At 43.2% G+C, this 18,162-nt stretch overlaps 1 protein-coding gene across 1 annotated transcript in view; it reads left to right on the top strand.

The window, feature by feature from the left end:
* Window positions 1-18,162, top strand: part of RFTN2 (raftlin family member 2) — a 409,447-nt gene that overhangs the window by 90,638 nt on the left and 300,647 nt on the right. The window contains exon 3 of the mRNA XM_078680443.1: window positions 7,388-7,499. Coding sequence (XP_078536569.1) covers window positions 7,388-7,499 — 112 coding nt within the window. The remainder of the gene's footprint in view (window positions 1-7,387; window positions 7,500-18,162) is intronic.

The following is an 18,162-nucleotide window of genomic DNA, read 5'->3' as shown; positions in this document are numbered from 1 at the left end:
TGATTAGTTCGCATCCAATCAAAGGTCGCCGTAAGGCAGCCTTTGAGATTCTCTTCCCAGTCTTGGTTGTCTTTGTCCATGGTCAGGATCAATTGCGTGTCGTCGGCATAGGCTATGGCTTCTATGCCAAACGAAGCAATCAGGCTAATTAGGGGTGCGGTGTAGACATTAAACAATGTCGGGCTAAGACTAGAGCCCTGGGGTACTCCTGTCGTGAGTCTTCTCTCCCTAGATTGAAATTCTCCTAACGTCACTACTTGTCTCCTTCCACTCAGGAAGTTCTTGAGCCATTCAAGCGCCACGCCAGTGATGCCAAAGGATTTCAGACGGTCTATCAGAATGATATGTGAGACCGTATCGAAGGCCGCCGATAGGTCTAGTAAAATCAGGACGGCCTTCTTCCCTTGGTCTAGGGCTGTGCGGATGGTATCTGCAGTATACAAAAGGGCAGACTCCGTTGAATGCTGTGCTCTAAAACCTGCCTGGTTGGGATGCCATGCTTCATGAGAACTATATCGCAATCGGAGGGGGTCTCACTTCTACCTGAGCCCAGGTGTTGCATTATTATGATGCTGGTCAGAAAGCAGAATATAAGGCCGCTCTTAAAACCTACCACACGTCATGTGATAGTGCTAGAGCTTCCTTTGCGAACACCACGCTCCTTACGGCACAGAATAGACCTAAGGCCCTGTTCAAAATCGTGAAGGAGCTGTCAGGGGCATCTACTGTACCCAAGGCCCCCATACTTGATACCCCCCAGTGTGAAGCTCTGGCCAATTTCTTTGTTGAAAAGATCGAGAAGATCTATGACACCTTTAACTCCTCTCCTGCTGTGTCCACTCATGTTGTCTTACCTGCATGTACTCCCCCACTTGCCACCTCCTCCTGTCGTATTTCCACTCCTCCCCAACTCCTTGCTTGGGATCCCATTTCCCCTTCGCTTCTAAAAAAGTATTTACAGGACATAAAATCTGGGTCTCCGCTTGACCCCATGCCCCCTCAAATCCTGAGCTCTCTGGACCCCACCTTACTCCTTATTATTTTGAAGGTCCTGAATGCCTCCCTTTCTGAAGCTATCGTGCCCAACGAATGGAAGCACGCTATGGTGGTCCCATTATTAAAAAAGGCCAACTTAGACCCTAACAACCCATCTAATTTTCGCCCCATTTCGTTACTTTCATGTTTCTCTAAAATCTTGGAGAAACATGTTAATTCTCTGCTTAATTTTCACGTGGAAACCTCTAACTTTCTTCATGGTTCTCAATCCGGGTTCAGGGCTGGCTTCTCGACTGAAACCACTCTCCTTGGTGTGTCAGAATCCATCAGGCAAAAAGTGGACAACAGGGAGACTGTGGCACTCATTTTGCTTGACTTGAGTGCCGCATTCGACACCGTCTCCCATTCCATCTTGTTGTCCACCCTGAGAGAGGTGGGTGTCGATGGTGCTGCCCTGGCCTGGATCTTTAATTTTGTTATCTAATCGCACGTTTCAAGTCTTTTCCTCTACTTCTGTCTCTTCTACTTTTCCCTCTAATCACGGTGTCCCACAAGGTTCTATTCTCAGTCCTCTTTTTTTTAATTTATATGTGAGACCCCTTGCTTTTTTGGCGGAACAGGCAGGTCTCTCTATTTATTCCTACGCTGATGACACCCAAGTCATCTACTCTCTCTCCACCAACAAGCACCTCCCTTTCTCCTCTCTTCAAGCTGGACTAAAACAGATTTCGGCATGGATGTTGGAGCACAAATTAAAACTAAACGGGGAGAAAACAGAACTGCTTCTGTTTGGCTCTGACATCTCGCTCTGGGGCCCACAACACTGGCCGCCGGAGATGGGCCCTCTTCCCACTCCAACTCCTTCTGCTCGTAACCTTGGGGTCCTCCTGGACAACCAATTGTCTTTCAGGCAGCACGTCGTGAAAGTCTCTGCCACCTGTACCACCATCATCAGGTGGCTTAGGAAAATCTCATGGATGCTGCCTGCTGACACCTTGAAATCTGTAGTCCAGGCTCTTGTCATCTCACGCCTGGACTATGGTAACATCTTACTTCTGGGTGCCTGTAAGGAGGTCACTAAGAAGTACCAGGTAGTACAAAATATGGCTGTCCGCCTTATTTGTAATCTACCCGCCAGATCCTCAGCCTCTTCCCACATGCGTAACCTACACTGGCTGCGGATCGAGAGCAGGATCAAATTTAAGGCATTATGTTTCATGCATAAAATCCTGACCGGAAAAGCTCCTCTTTATTTATCTACTCTGGTGCAGCAATATCTTCCACCGCGCACACTTAGGTCTTCCACCCAGAATAAGTTCAGGATACCACGCATTAAGAGAGCAAAAATGGGAGGTCGCTCATTTTCTCTGCTGGCTCCTTCTCTTTGGAACTCTTTACCCCCCCCTCTGCGTTCTGAAATGTGCTTCCTTACTTTCCGTAAGGGAATCAAGACCTGGCTTTTTAATATGTAAGTTCGCTGATTTAACTCCCTCCTCATCTGGTATACTGTTTTATACTCCCAGCGCCGGGAAACCTACGGGTAGCTGAGCGCTTAAGAAATGTAATAATAAATAAATAAATAAATTAAACATATGGGAGCCGAATGACCTCACGCGTTCTGGGCAGAGTTGGGTAACACTGGGACTTATGGTTGCCAAGAGGAACGTAGCACAAAAGTGGGGAGGGGCGGAGGTGCCATCTCTTGCAGCGCGGGGTAGAGATATGGATGCAGCCATGATAGCTGAGAGGGCAGTATTCAGTAGTAGGGGATGCCCTAAAAAGTAGAGTAAAATCTGGGGGGCGTGGAATAAATACAGAGGTGATATCTGTGATCCACCACCGGATCGAGATGATGATGACTCAGATTCGGATGAAGTATGACGACCCAAGAATGGCTGGATGGGGTCCGGTTTTTAATGCTGTGAAACTGCAAAATTGTGACTTTTTAATAATTTACAGTATTTATGATAATAATGTGATATGCTGCACTGCTTTTTTATGTCCAAGAATGTTTTCATGTTATGCTGGAATGGAAATGAATAAAAATCTTTTTTTTTTTTAAATAAGTGCTGTTTCTTAGCCAAAGGAGCCATTGAGAGGGTACCAGCATCAGAATTAGAACATGGTTGCTATTCTAATGACTTTCTGGTGCCTAAGGAGGATGGAGGCCTGCGTCCCTATCTACACCTGCGCCAGCTCAATTTCTTCCTGAAAAAGGGGAAATTCAAAATGCTCATGCTCACTTAAGTCTTGTCTGCCCTGGACCGGGAGACTAGATGGTATTGTTGGACTTGCAGGACACACACTTCCACATCCCCATCCTGCCTACCCACAGACGTTACCTGTGGTTCATGGTGGGCCATGAGCACTTTCAGTTCACTGTGCTCCCCTTTGGCCTTACCAGTGTGTGGAAATTAGCCTTTTTAGAGGCCCACTGGTGCTGGGGTTCACCCTTCTCTGTCCACGGGTCCTTAGACTAACAAAGCAGAGATTGGCACTGAAGCTGGAATTCAAATAACAAGTTTATTAACCACTCATGAGTGGGACTGCATCAATACAACACCCTCTGGCACTGTAGGAGGCAGTACATGGAATACAGAAACCACGGGCCTTTTATACACACTTTGTAGCTGAGTAAGCCTGGAGACTCAAATAGAAGGTACAGGCTTACACAGGATTAGCTATCGACTAACATGGTCAGACAAATATCACTTAGTCAGCAAAGTAGGAGCAGAAACAGAACTGCTTACATCAGTTGAAATAGCCTGACAGTTACATTCTAAAACCGGTGCATTCTAGCAGCTACCGGCCTTACTGAGCTTACACAGTGCTCTGGCTCAGTACTGAAAGAGTTAACTACAGTTGATGACTCAAGCAGAATAGAAAGTCAAACAACAGTGAAGACAGAAGAATCACACTGCTAACAAAATGGATGCCACAAGAAAAATGGCTTCAGCTTATGCTAACGGCAATTATCTGCAATTTCCATAAGTGCCTCTCAGGTGTTCACCAAGGTGATGGCGGTAGTTGCAGCTCATCTGCGGAGATCACAGGTGCCAGTTTTCCCTTATCTTGATGACTGGCTGTTGAAAGCGTGCTTGCCCCATGTGGCCGTCTCCCACCTCCAGACTACTGCGGCCCTCCAGCACTTGCTAGGGTTCACTGTCAACATGCCAAAGTCACACCTGACCTCTTCTCAGACACTTCCTTTCATCAGAGCTTTTCTGGACACAGTGTGCTTTTGGGCTTATCCTCCCGAACAGCAAGTCCAAGATATTCAGGCTATGGTATTGATGTTTCCGCCTCTATCCTTGTTTTCGGTGAGACTGACTCTGAGACTGGTGGGCATCAGGGCCTCTTGCATCCTGCTTGTTACTCATGCTTGTTGGCATATGCAGACTCTGCAGTGGAACCTGAAGGCTCAGTGGGCACAGCATCAGGGGAATCTCTCCAACATGGTCCAGATCTCGGAGGGAAATGCAAAAGATCTGTAGTGGTGGCTGTCGAACCACGATTCAGTTAGTGGCAGACCCCTCTCCTTTTCCCAACCAGCGCTAACTGCAGTGACAGATGCGTCACTTCTGGGATGGGGCGAACATCTGAGAGAGGTGGAGATCAGAGGACTCTGGTCTCTGAAAGAATCTGAGCTCCACATCAACTGTTGGAACTTCGGCAATCCACTTGGCATTAAAAGCCTTTTTTCCTTTGATCAATTGAAGGCTGATGCAGGTGTTCACGGACAACACCACCGCCATGTGGTTATGCAACAAACAGGGCGTGGTGGGGTTGTGGACTCTTTGTCAAGAAGTACTGTGCCTCTGGACGTGGCTGGAACACCAGGGCCTATCGCTAATGGTTGAACACCTGGCGTGCTCTCTGAACACCAGAGTGGACAAACTCAGCTATTGTTGCCTAGCGGATCACGAATGGTGTCTCCACCCGTAGGTGGTACAAGTTCTCTTTCAAGAGTGGGGAGAGCCTTGGTTAGATCTGTTCGCCACTGCCGAGAACACAAAATGCCAGCAATTTTGCGCGCTGTAATCTCCAAGCCAGCTTCTCACTCTGAGACATTTTTAAGCCTCCTTTATGCTTTCCCCCCAATTCCACTCCTGCCCAGAGTTCTTAAGAAGATCAGGAACGACTGGGCCCAAATCATTTTTGTAGTTCCGGATTGAGCAGGAGAATTGCTCTTCCAGTAATGCTACCTCTTCAGGATGATCTTCTATCCGAGCAACAGGGCATGATTCTTCACCTGAACCTGAAATGCTTCGCCTTAGTGTGTGGAGATTGAGCGATGACAGTTGACAGCTTTATACCTTCTGCCTCTAGTCTGCAATGGTATTTTGAGTGCCAGGTGGCCCTCCTCTAAGACTTAATATGCCTGCTTTTGGGGCAAGTTTGTGGCATGATGCACGCTCCAACATGTTGATCCTCAGTCAGTACCCCTTTCCCAAGGTCTACTGTTTATTCTTTCCTTGACCCAGCAGGGCTCTGCTTTGGGCATGTTTATAGCTTATCTTTCTGCCACCTTGGAATTTCTGTGGTTGCCGTCCCTTTTTAAATTCCCTATTGTACACAGGTTCTTGAAAGGTCTCCAACATATGTTTCCACCACTGCCTTTTATTATGCCCCAGTGGGAATTTAGTTCTTACGTTTCTGATGTGTGCCCTCTTTGAGCTACTTCACAACTGCCCACTCAGTTAAAACGGCCTTTCTAGTGGCAATTACAAATGCCCAGAGAGTCTGTGAGTTACAGGCACTGTCTGCACATCCTCTGTATCTTACCATCTATCCAGACAAGCTGCTCTTCAGACTCGAGCATCCTTTTTACCAAAGGTGGTAACTCCTTTCCACGTGGGACAGTCTATCACTCTGCCTACCTTCTACCCTCCACCTCATCCATATAAATAAGAGGAGGGACTCCAACGGCTGGACCCAACAAGAGCATTGTTGTTCTACCTCGATCGTACAAAAGAGTTCCGGTGGACTATCAAGTCTTTGTGGAGTATGCCGGAGCCAAGAAAAGGAATGTGGAGGAGAAATGGACCATCTTGTGACATTTAGTGCTCTGTATCAAAATCTGCTATGCATTGGCTAAAAAGCCACCCCCTGATGGGTTAGTGCTCACTCTACCGGAGCCAAAGCTACGCCCACTGTGTGAGCTCACGGAGTTCCTGTCTTGGATATCTGTTAGGCAACAATGTGAGTTTCTTTGCATATGTTTACAAAGCACTATTGACTGATCAGCCCTTTGGTCCTACAGGTCTTTTTAGTCTAATCTGTATCACAGCCCCATTGCCGAAGAGGTATTGCTGGGTCTCTGCTTTAAAGTAAGGAATCTGTGGCTAGGCGTCTCTAACAGATGAACAAGTTACTTACCTTCAGTAACGCCATATCTAGTAGAAACAATATCTAGCCTCAGATTCCTTTCCGACTCTCCCATCCTCCATGCACTGCGAACGCATTATAGTGTGAAGGGTTCACCCCTTCTAAGGGCCTTAGCTTTACACACTTGCGGTTAGTGTTCCTCGTGGCTCCTTGCTTCTGGTGTGGAAAGTTGCGAAAAAGAATCTGACATCTGTGCGCTGGGGTGGTGCCGTTTCCGGTGCTGACAACGCCACCTACCGGCTCGCAGGGTACTGCTTATTAAAAGGTTCCTTATACAGCCTTATGCCTGGGGAATATTCTAAGGTAAGAAATCTTAGGCTTGATAGAGTCTCTACCAGATATGGCGTTGCAGAAGATATGTGACTTTTTTTATTTATTACCATCAAACTGCATCACTATTTTGACGCTAATGACGGACTAAAATGTAAAGAAACACTCTGTGGGTAATCCTACATTATGGCAAAAATAAACGAGTACTTGCTTGCCATGTTGTTGACTCAGTCTTGCAATGCAGTTCCTAACAAAGTACACCATCCTGGGCTCATGTCATTAAGTAATGATGTGATGAGCTTGTAATCAAGGCAAAATGATTAATACAAACTGAAAGCTTCACAACGTTGAGTATGCAGTGCTATGAAAAACAATGATATGCATTATCAACAAAATACCTGTTTGCACAAAATGACTTGTGATTTATTATATCTCTCAGATGTGATCCTCTAACGATAATTAATAAGCTGTGACTCAATGTTGCACTTTTTGAATATGTCTAGAAAATAACGCACCTTATGAATATTGTAATTATTGTACATTTCAGTGGATTATCACATGGGTCTTCTAAATCAAACAGCCATTGCAACATACATGACCGTGTTCTGTTGTGCTGTATTTATGCAGATTGTCTGAGCAGGTTTTGTCCATGACCGAATTTATTAAGTTGTTTTACTCTTTGTCCATGAAAATATTAACCTGCCTGACAGCGAGTACGTTTTTTCTGTTCTAGTCAGAAGAATACTCAATCGCAAAGACAGAAGCATCCCCGACTTTCAATTGAGGAATGGCCTTTCACGTGTGAAACACTGACTAATGAATTTGTGAAAGGACTGTTGGATAAGGTATTTGCTTTTCAGAAAACCTGGCTTTGGCCTATTCTGTTGTTTCATTTTTAAAATGTTTTGTAACTCTTCTAATAGAGCTATACATTTCTTGGTCTTTTTAGTCCAGTAATTCTTCAGTCTTTCTACTACAATCATATAGAAAATATTGGGCTGACCCATTGAACATTTTGCACAACTAGATCTAATTTACATGTGCAATTAACGCCTTCGGTGACTGCAAATGACAGATCCTGATTCACAGATTCAGGATCTGCTGATTTTCCTTGTTGCAGTTGTCTCTCTCTACCATGGAACTACCAGTTGTTTGGATTTTTTGCAGTTTAAATTGTAAGTAATGTAATAGGTGTTTCAGGGCTGAGGGCTGGAATATTGAGGATGAATATATCTATCTTTCAAAACAATGACACCACAGTATCGGGAAGGTAAGTATGTATATGTAAGTATGGATTTACTTTACTTGACTCTTTATGTACCCTGAAGATACATATCAGCAAAGAACATAAATGTGGAGTTAAGAATAAGAAATATATACCTACCTATAAATGCGTACCTTAACAGCCAGAATATCTTGGCAGGTGATATTTTGACCACAGTATTTTGACAGTTCAATATTAAAATCGTAATTATTCTTGTACAAAAGCCCAGCAGGGCGAACACCCACAAAGTCCAAATCTTGCAGGTGTTCACAGACTTTAGCAGCGATTTTTTACCATGTTCATTGCACTTCTAAGGTAACACCTATTTCAGGTAGGCATGCAATGTTTTCTGGAAAGTGCCTAAAACATAATTTTTTTAAGGGGTGACTCGGTAAAGGATTTCATTACATCAACAGGTAATAATGTAGGTATGATGTTTGTCCTGTGGGAGATGCTCTTGTTTAGAAAAACAAATGACCTTAGGTGATTGCAGAGGTGTTAGTATTGTGTTAATATGCAAAAAGGTTACATGTTAGAATATAATAGACATAAATATTGTTTTACAAAATAATGTAGCCAAAATCTTGAGTAACAAAATATTGTCAAGGACCTCGGCGGTCCCACCAAGCATATTACTGCCTCCTGACTGCTGCAACACTGCCAGGGAATGGCGGTTCGCTGGTGGCTGCGGCAGGGCTGTGTCCGTGTCACCGCCCATATCGTAATAGGGTGGTCGAGAGACTGCTACCGCCGCTTCCAGTGACTCTGGTGGGTCGTGAACCGCCAGACTCAAAATCAAGGCCATAATATCTCCTCTGTGAAGTAATAGAAACAATTAATGATCTGCAAGAGATTGCATGTCGACTATGCTACCAATATTCAAGGTCATACTGCTTGGAGACTATAACCTTGGATTCCAGGACCAGAATAATACACAGCTGAGAAAGTTTGGCAGTCATGTTATAGGCAGGTTTTTTGCACAACTCATTGACGCCAACCCACAGAACAGCTTGGATTGCAGCTAGTAATGTCTACATCAGGTACTTTGACTGCTCAGGCTATCATATGATAACCTTTAACTGGGGATAGAAAAAGGAGGACAGATCTGTGATTTCAATGAATAGAAAGTATAAAGCATTAACTCCCCCTCCCCCCCAAAAAGAGAGAGGTTTGACCCAAATAAATACAGCAGCCCTGGCTGCCTAGTTAACCGGTACAGCAGTTCCCTTAATTCCTAAAATTGTGAATAAGACAAACAATAATGCTAATGCCTTGTTCTCGTTTGAACTAAGTGGATGTAAGCCAAACTTAGGAAAGTAGAAATAATGTGGTTGAAGAAACTGAGTGACACTTTCTTTTTTGGGAGGAACAGATAAAAAATAAAAGAAAGCGATTATTAAAACAAAAAAAAGGACCATCTCTTGGCTTCAGTTAGAGAAGCAAAGACCACTCCCAGGCATTGAAATCTATATGGACTATACCAGAAATGACCACAGATATCCGATCCAGCAAAAAAAGAAATATACATTTCTGGGCAACGTTATTCCACTTGCCATTCATTAACTTAATTAACTTCAATGATTGAATTTATCCAGATTTCGAAATTAAACCAACCCATTACATAGGGACGAAAGGGAGTTTGCTTGATTACACCTTTGTTACTACTTCATCATTGCAGAAGATGGTGTTCCAAATAATTGAAAGGAAGTAAGGTGACCTTTATCCACTCATAATGGAACTTAGATGTGGAATATCTCACTCAAAACGTTTTAAAACCACAACCGAACCATATAATACATTAGCCATGAAAAGGTTAAAATGGACAATGCAATTTAATCAGTCATAGGAGAAACGGAAGACCCAACACGGGGTGTCAAATATAAACTAAATAATCAGTGGTGAAACTAACTACCAGACTATAAAGACTTTTGAGCATGCTCTAACATTCTTACTTGACTGCTGTTCTGAAATATATATGCCACAGAACGGGTGATCAAGGGACCTAAAACTTCAATGAAGAGACTAACAAGGCAGTTGAAAAAAGGTTCAGATCCTGCCAATCTAGAACTTGTGGTCCTCAGCGGTGGATATAAATAAAAATGCCAGAAAAACAAAAACAATCTTCAACATAAAAAGATAGGATGACATAACTAGGTGGTGTTCCAATCATGATTTGAAGCAATTCTGGGGACTAATCTTATCCTGTCAGAGTCAGATCATAATAACACCAATTCAGACATATGGATGTATTACGTATCTGAACTCTACTATGATGAACGATTGACCAAGGTGATACGAAGCTGTAATATCATTTCATCTAATGAGATCGCTGGCAAAATTATACTTTCTTCTTTGAAACAAGCAAAACAGACTGGTGCCTCTGGTCAAATGGTACCAGTTTGTGTCGTAAAACTTTATCTTGAGTTTTGGTCTCGACCTTTAATAACACTCTAAAAGGCCATACTAGAGCAGAAATTATCTCAGACTGTATTCAGACAAAATAATGAAATAAAAATATCGTCAGACATAAATATCAAGTTTGAAATAACGCCATACAGAAATATTGTGTCCAAGAATATTGTTCTTAAGAATAGCGATTTTAAGGTAAGTAATTTCGATTTGAACAATATCAAAATCATTATTATCTTTTACAGGAATATAGTTAATAGTATCTTTAAAAATATATGTTTATGTATTTTAGTATATATTTTTATTGTATATGTTATAAATTGTTTATATAATTGTTGTTAATATAGTTTAGAATTTTTAGTAGTTTTGAAATAGAATGTAATTTGTTTTTGTAATGAGTGGGTTGTGGGGCTTATAGGGGTAGAGGGTGGGAAGTAAATTAATTATAATTAATTAATAATTATTTTTTAATTAATATTGATTATTTAATTGATAATTGATAATTATTTGTTAATTGAATAATTAAGGTTTTTAACAGTTAAGTTTCAGGTGTGGGTTGTGGGTTTTTGTTAGGGTATAGGGTGGGAAGTAAATTATTTATCATTAATTAATATTTAATTTTTAATATTAATTATTTAATTGATAATTTATGTTACTTGTTTAATTATATTTTTCAAGTTAAGTTTCAGGTGTGGTTTGTGGGTTTTGTAGGAGTATAGGTTAGGAAATACATTCATTATAATTCATTTCTAAATAATATTTAATTAATAGTAATTTATTTATTGATATTTATGTTAATTGTATAATATATTTTTTTAAGTTACGTTTTGGGTGCGGGTTGTGAGTTTTGTAAGGGTATAGGGTGGGAGGTTTTAATTAATGAATAATTAATGTTTAATTAATATTAGTAACTTACTTGTTAATTAGGTAAACTGTAATACATCTTTTGCTGGTGAGTGTTGTTTTTTATGTATAAAGGATGTGTAGTAATTTAATTATAATAAGAGACAATTACAATTTATAATAATTATTTTAATGATTGTTAAATATGTAAAATGTGTAAATAAGACATTGTTTAAGCTATGTATTAGGTGTGAGTTGTTGCATTTGTAGGTGTGAAGGGTGGGACGTTAATCAAATACAAATAATTTATTGTTAGTCAATTATTAATATTAAATGTTTAATTACAAATGATTTATACTATGCTTTTAAGATTGTTTTTATTCATATATTAAATGTGGGTTGTTCATTTTGTATGGATAAAGGGTGGGAAAGTAATTAAATATCAATATATACATTTTAAAATTAGTTTATTATAAGAAATATTTTTATAGATATTTAATTATGTAAAATATCATTTTAAGAATACATTTTAGATGTGTTTTGTCTACTTTCTAGTGGGATAGGGTAAAATACATATATTGTATATTCAAATATTTATATTTTTGGTTATTTTGTATAGTTCTCACATTATTTTCTATTCTTGAAGTGAATTACTCTGTTTCTAATATTGCACAGACTGGAATGGAATTAGTAATGTTTACCCTTCCGCAATCCAACACTTGCCCTACTGTTGCACTGACTGGATTGGGAGTAGTACATTTTACCCCTCTCCCATCCAACACTTTCCCTACTGTTGCTCTTATTGGAGTGGGAATAGTAAATGTTATCCCTTCGTAATCCAACATTTACCCTACTGTTGCACTGACTGCAGTGGGAATAGTTAATTTTACCCTCCAACCCCCGCAATCTAGTACTCTCTCTACTGTTCCACTGACTAGAGTGGGAGTAGTAAATATTACCCCACCGTAATCTAAGACATTCCATACTGTTGCAGTGACTGGAGTAGGAATAGTAATTTTACACCTTTGTAATTTTTTTCCTACAGGAGCATTTATTGGAGTTGGAATAGTACATTTTACCCCTCCGCAATTGAACACTTTCCCTATTGTTTCACTGCCTGGTGTGGAAATAGTGAATTTTACACCTCCGCAATCCAAAACTTTCCCAACTGTTCTACTGACTGGAGTGGTAATAGTGAATTTGACCCCTCAGCAATTCAAAACTTTCCCTACTGTTCTACTGACTGGAGTAGGAATAGTAAATTTTACCCATTCACAATCCAACACTTTCCCTATTGTTTTACTGACTGGAGTGGGAACAGTAAATTTTACCCCTCCGCAATCCAAAACTTTCCCTACTGTTCTACCGACTGGAGTGGTAATAGTAAATTTTACCCCTCCGCAATCAAAACGTTTCCTACTGTTCTACTGACTGGAGTGGCAATAGTACATTTTACCCCACCACAATCCAACACTTTCACCAACTATTGCACTGCATGGAGTGGAAATTGTACATTTTACCCCTCCTGAGTCCAACACTTTCCCTACTATTGTATACATTGGAGTGGGACTAGTATATGTATTAATTTAAAATTATAACAATTATAATGTTTAATGTTTTTAATATGTCATATTTTTTTCATAAACAGTAATTTTTTATGTTTACTTTTTCATTAGTAATTAAAATGGTATGTTTTAAAAAAAAGTTTGTTATTGAGTATATGTGTATATATGTGTGTGTATATATATTTGTTACATTATTACATTTACTATAAATTATTAAATTATAATATATATTGAAAATATTAGTTTAGTAATATTTTTAATTCGATATATGTAAATAAATATATGTTAGTATTTATGTGTTTTATTTTTGTAAATAAGCATTATAGATATATTTAGTTTAAAAATAATGAAATATATTTAATTGGTATTATTTTACTGTTGCTTTTTAATATATTTTAGGGGTGATTAGGATGTTGGGCGGACGTAACGGGCCCGACTGGCCTCAGGTCGGTGGTCCCGACAGCCTAATGACGATGCGACTGTACACTGTTCGGTCACATATTCCCTTTCCTGTATGAGAGCTCATGTTATGGCCGTAAACCGGCTGTAACACAAGCTCCCATAGAGGAATGGGAGTCTGTGTTCATCCCTGCACAGTGTGACAGGCACGTCAGGGTGTCTCCCACATGGTGCAGAGATGAACAGGGGGACACCACAGGTGCCCCCTCAGCCCCCAACCGGAGGCCACAGAGGCAAGGGGGCCCCCCCATACTCGCTCTCCGACAGGCTTTCTAAGCCAGAAAGCCCGACATGGAAAGAATGCGGGAGAGCGGGTATCAAAATCCCAAGGGTGGAAAGGCCACCCTTTGGGATTACAGACCGACCTGTCGGAAGCCAGCCGTAATGACCGGCCAGTTTAATTTCCGACCGCCAGCATTGTAATCCGTCAGTCGGAAATTAAACAGAGATGCCGCCTGGAGCCTTTCCGAGCCACATCATAATAAGGCCCTGTGGTAGTAGGTAATATCCTTGATTTATGTCTATGTAAATGTGCTATGTCATATCAATTGTAGAACATGCTTATGTCATCGTTAGAATCTAGTGATGTAACCTAGAACGTTAGTGTTTTGTGTGCTGTGGGGAGTAGGCGGTTGGTTTCTGGAGAGTCGGGATGTTTGCCCAGCTGCTCCGGTGGGTCTATGGTTTGAGGAATTAATAAACCATAATTTGACCACTTTTTCTGCCTCACTTCCATCTTTACAGGCCCTTAATGTTTTTACTATTTATATATATTTTATAAACTATATTTTTTTCTACGATATTTTCAGTTTTTATATTTTGTTAATCCAGTATTTTTGTCATTTACATTATAAAGATAGGATGGCAATATTTTTGACATCGATATTTCTCTCATAGTATGCTTGTAGGACGATATTTTCTGTTTCAATATTTTGTCACTGAACCATCCCAGAGACATGGAAAAGATCAACTGTACACTCACTATGTAAAAAAGGTTATCCAGAAGACCCACAAAACGGGATATCTGTCACCGAGAACTAAGGGCCTCATTATGATGGCAGTCTGACTTTTGCCGGACTGCCATCACATCGGGACTGGACCGCCCGGGTAGCTGTCAGCGGTCTCACCATGCTAATTACAATGCGACTCAAAGTTTATATTTTGTATTGCAGCATGTGCTGCAGGCTGCAGCACACGCCGCAATACAAAAAATAAACTTTTTGCATATCCCTGCACTATGTGGCAAACACCATGCGGTGCCTGGCACATGCAGGGATATGTAGGGGCCCATGTCGGAGGGCCAGGGGTGAAGGGGGGCCCGCTACAGGCCCTCAATGTTCCTTTCCACCTGCCTTTTTCTGGCAGGTAAACCGCCATGAAATGGCTGGCGGGAAGGAACATCGTAATCGCTATGGCGGTGCCTGACAGGTATAGCAACTATTGTAGGGATTGCGCTTCTGTCTGATGGGCTGAAGGGCTCCCTGAGCCAATTGGATCCATGGTGGTCGGTCTCTCCGACCGCCAAAGATCTGCCTGCCATCCTAATGTGGCAGCAGGAAACACTATTATCATGGCGTAGGATCGCCACCGACGGGCTGTCGGTGGTGGTCCCACCATCATCGTAATCAGGCCCTTAATTAGGTCCCTTACGTGGCATTAAATATGGGAAGGAGACGGTGGCAGTGTCTCCGACCCGCTTGCCGGTCAGCCTCGCTCCAGAGGGTATTTTAAAATAACGACATAGAGACTGCATCGCTTTTAAAAATTGTGTTTACATTGTGTATTTTAAATATTGTGTTTTGCTGAAAAATTTAATTTCGCATTTCCCCGCATCACACTGCACCAACACCTGCCTTTTGGCCACACTCTTGTGCCTCCATTGTCGCGTTACAGCGCTGGTAGCCGCCTCCCACCTCCCATTGTAGCAAGGGGGTGGTAGGCATTTTCGGCACTTCCGGTCCCACTAGGAGCGGTTAGCGCTCTAGTGGCTGCACACAGGGCTATTTAGGCGGAGCACCGGAGGAGCTCGCTGCGGGAAGGAGACGGTGGCAGTGTCTCCAACCCGCTTGCCGGTCAGCCTCGCTCCAGAGGGTATTTTAAAATAACGACATAGCGACTGCATCGCTTTTAAAAATTGTGTTTACATTGTGTATTTTAAATATTGTGTTTTGCTGAAAAATTTAATTTCGCATTTCCCCGCATCACACTGCACCAACACCTGCCTTTTGGCCGCACTCTTGTGCCTCCATTGTCGCGTTACAGCGCTGGTAGCCGCCTCCCACCTCCCATTGTAGCAAGGGGGTGGTAGGCATTTTCGGCACTTCCGGTCCCACTAGGAGCGGTTAGCGCTCTGGTGGCTGCACACAGGGCTATTTAGGCGGAGCACCGGAGGAGCTCGCTGCGGGAAGGAGACGGTGGCAGTGTCTCCGACCCGCTTGCCGGTCAGCCTCGCTCCAGAGGGTATTTTAAAATAACGACATAGCGACTGCATCGATTTTAAAAATTGTGTTTACATTGTGTATTTTAAATATTGTGTTTTGCTGAAAAATTAAATTTCGCATTCCCCCGCATCACACTGCACCAACACCTGCCTTTTGGCCACACTCTTGTGCCTCCATTGTCGCGTTACAGCGCTGGTAGCCGCCTCCCACCTCCCATTGTAGCAAGGGGGTGGTAGGCATTTTCGGCACTTCCGGTCCCACTAGGAGCAGTTAGCGCTCTAGTGGCTGCACACAGGGCTATTTAGGCGGAGCACCAGAGGAGCTCGCTGCGGGAAGGAGACGGTGGCAGTGTCTCCGACCCGCTTGCCGGTCAGCCTCGCTCCAGAGGGTATTTTAAAATAACGACATAGCGACTGCATCGCTTTTAAAAATTGTGTTTACATTGTGTATTTTAAATATTGTGTTTTGCTGAAAATTTTAATTTCGCATTTCCCCCGCATCACACTGCACCAACACCTGCCTTTTGGCCACACTCTTGTGCCTCCATTGTCGCGTTACAGCGCTGGTAGCCGCCTCCCACCTCCCATTGTAGCAAGGGGGTGGTAGGCATTTTCGGCACTTCCGGTCCCACTAGGAGCGGTTAGCGCTCTAGTGGCTGCACACAGGGCTATTTAGGCGGAGCACCGGAGGAGCTCGCTGCGGGAAGGAGACGGTGGCAGTGTCTCCGACCCGCTTGCCGGTCAGCCTCGCTCCAGAGGGTATTTTAAAATAACGACATAGCGACTGCATCGCTTTTAAAAATTGTGTTTACATTGTGTATTTTAAATATTGTGTTTTGCTGAAAAATGTTATTTCGCATTTCCCCGCATCACACTGCACCAACACCTGCCTTTTGGCCACACACTTGTGCCTCCATTGTCGCGTTACAGCGCTGGTAGCCGCCTCCCACCTCCCATTGTAGCAAGGGGGTGGTAGGCATTTTCGGCACTTCCGGTCCCACTAGGAGCGGTTAGCGCTCTAGTGGCTGCACACAGGGCTATTTAGGCGGAGCACCGGAGGAGCTCACTGCGGGAAGGAGACGGTGGCAGTGTCTCCGACCCGCTTGCCGGTCAGCCTCGCTCCAGAGGGTATTTTAAAATAACGACATAGCGACTGCATCGCTTTTAAAAATTGTGTTTACATTGTGTATTTTAAATATTGTGTTTTGCTGAAAAATGTAAATTCGCATTTCCCCGCATCACACTGCACCAACACCTGCCTTTTGGCCACACTCTTGTGCCTCCATTGTCGCGTTACAGCGCTGGTAGCCGCCTCCCACCTCCCATTGTAGCAAGGGGGTGGTAGGCATTTTCGGCACTTCCGGTCCCACTAGGAGCGGTTAGCGCTCTAGTGGCTGCACACAGGGCTATTTAGGCGGAGCACCGGAGGAGCTCGCTGCGGGAAGGAGACGGTGGCAGTGTCTCCGACCCGCTTGCCGGTCAGCCTCGCTCCAGAGGGTATTTTAAAATAACGACATAGCGACTGCATCGCTTTAAAAAATTGTGTTTACATTGTGTATTTTAAATATTGTGTTTTGCTGAAAAATTTAATTTCGCATTTCCCCGCATCACACTGCACCAACACCTGCCTTTTGGCCACACTCTTGTGCCTCCATTGTCGCGTTACAGCGCTGGTAGCCGCCTCCCACCTCCCATTGTAGCAAGGGGGTGGTAGGCATTTTCGGCACTTCCGGTCCCACTAGGAGCGGTTAGCGCTCTAGTGGCTGCACACAGGGCTATTTAGGCGGAGCACCGGAGGAGCTCGCTGCGGGAAGGAGACGGTGGCAGTGTCTCCAACCCGCTTGCCGGTCAGCCTCGCTCCAGAGGGTATTTTAAAATAACGACATAGCGACTGCATCGCTTTTAAAAATTGTGTTTATATTGTGTATTTTAAATATTGTGTTTTGCTGAAAAATTTAATTTCGCATTTCCCCGCATCACACTGCACCAACACCTGCCTTTTGGCCACACTCTTGTGCCTCCATTGTCGCGTTACAGCGCTGGTAGCCGCCTCCCACCTCCCATTGTAGCAAGGGGGTGGTAGGCATTTTCGGCACTTCCGGTCCCACTAGGAGCGGTTAGCGCTCTAGTGGCTGCACACAGGGCTATTTAGGCGGAGCACCGGAGGAGCTCGCTGCAGGAAGGAGACGGTGGCAGTGTCTCCGACCCGCTTGCCGGTCAGCCTCGCTCCAGAGGGTATTTTAAAATAACGACATAGCGACTGCATCGCTTTTAAAAATTGTGTTTACATTGTGTATTTTAAATATTGTGTTTTGCTGAAAAATTTAATTTCGCATTTCCCCGCATCACACTGCACCAACACCTGCCTTTTGGCCACACTCTTGTGCCTCCATTGTCGCGTTACAGCGCTGGTAGCCGCCTCCCACCTCCCATTGTAGTAAGGGGGTGGTAGGCATTTTCGGCACTTCCGGTCCCACTAGGAGCGGTTAGCTCTCTAGTGGCTGCACACAGGGCTATTTAGGCGGAGC

The sequence above is a fragment of the Lissotriton helveticus genome, chromosome 3_1, assembly GCF_964261635.1.
Source record: "Lissotriton helveticus chromosome 3_1, aLisHel1.1, whole genome shotgun sequence".
Lineage (NCBI taxonomy): Eukaryota > Metazoa > Chordata > Amphibia > Caudata > Salamandridae > Lissotriton > Lissotriton helveticus.
This window is presented reverse-complemented; position numbering and strand designations above follow the sequence as displayed.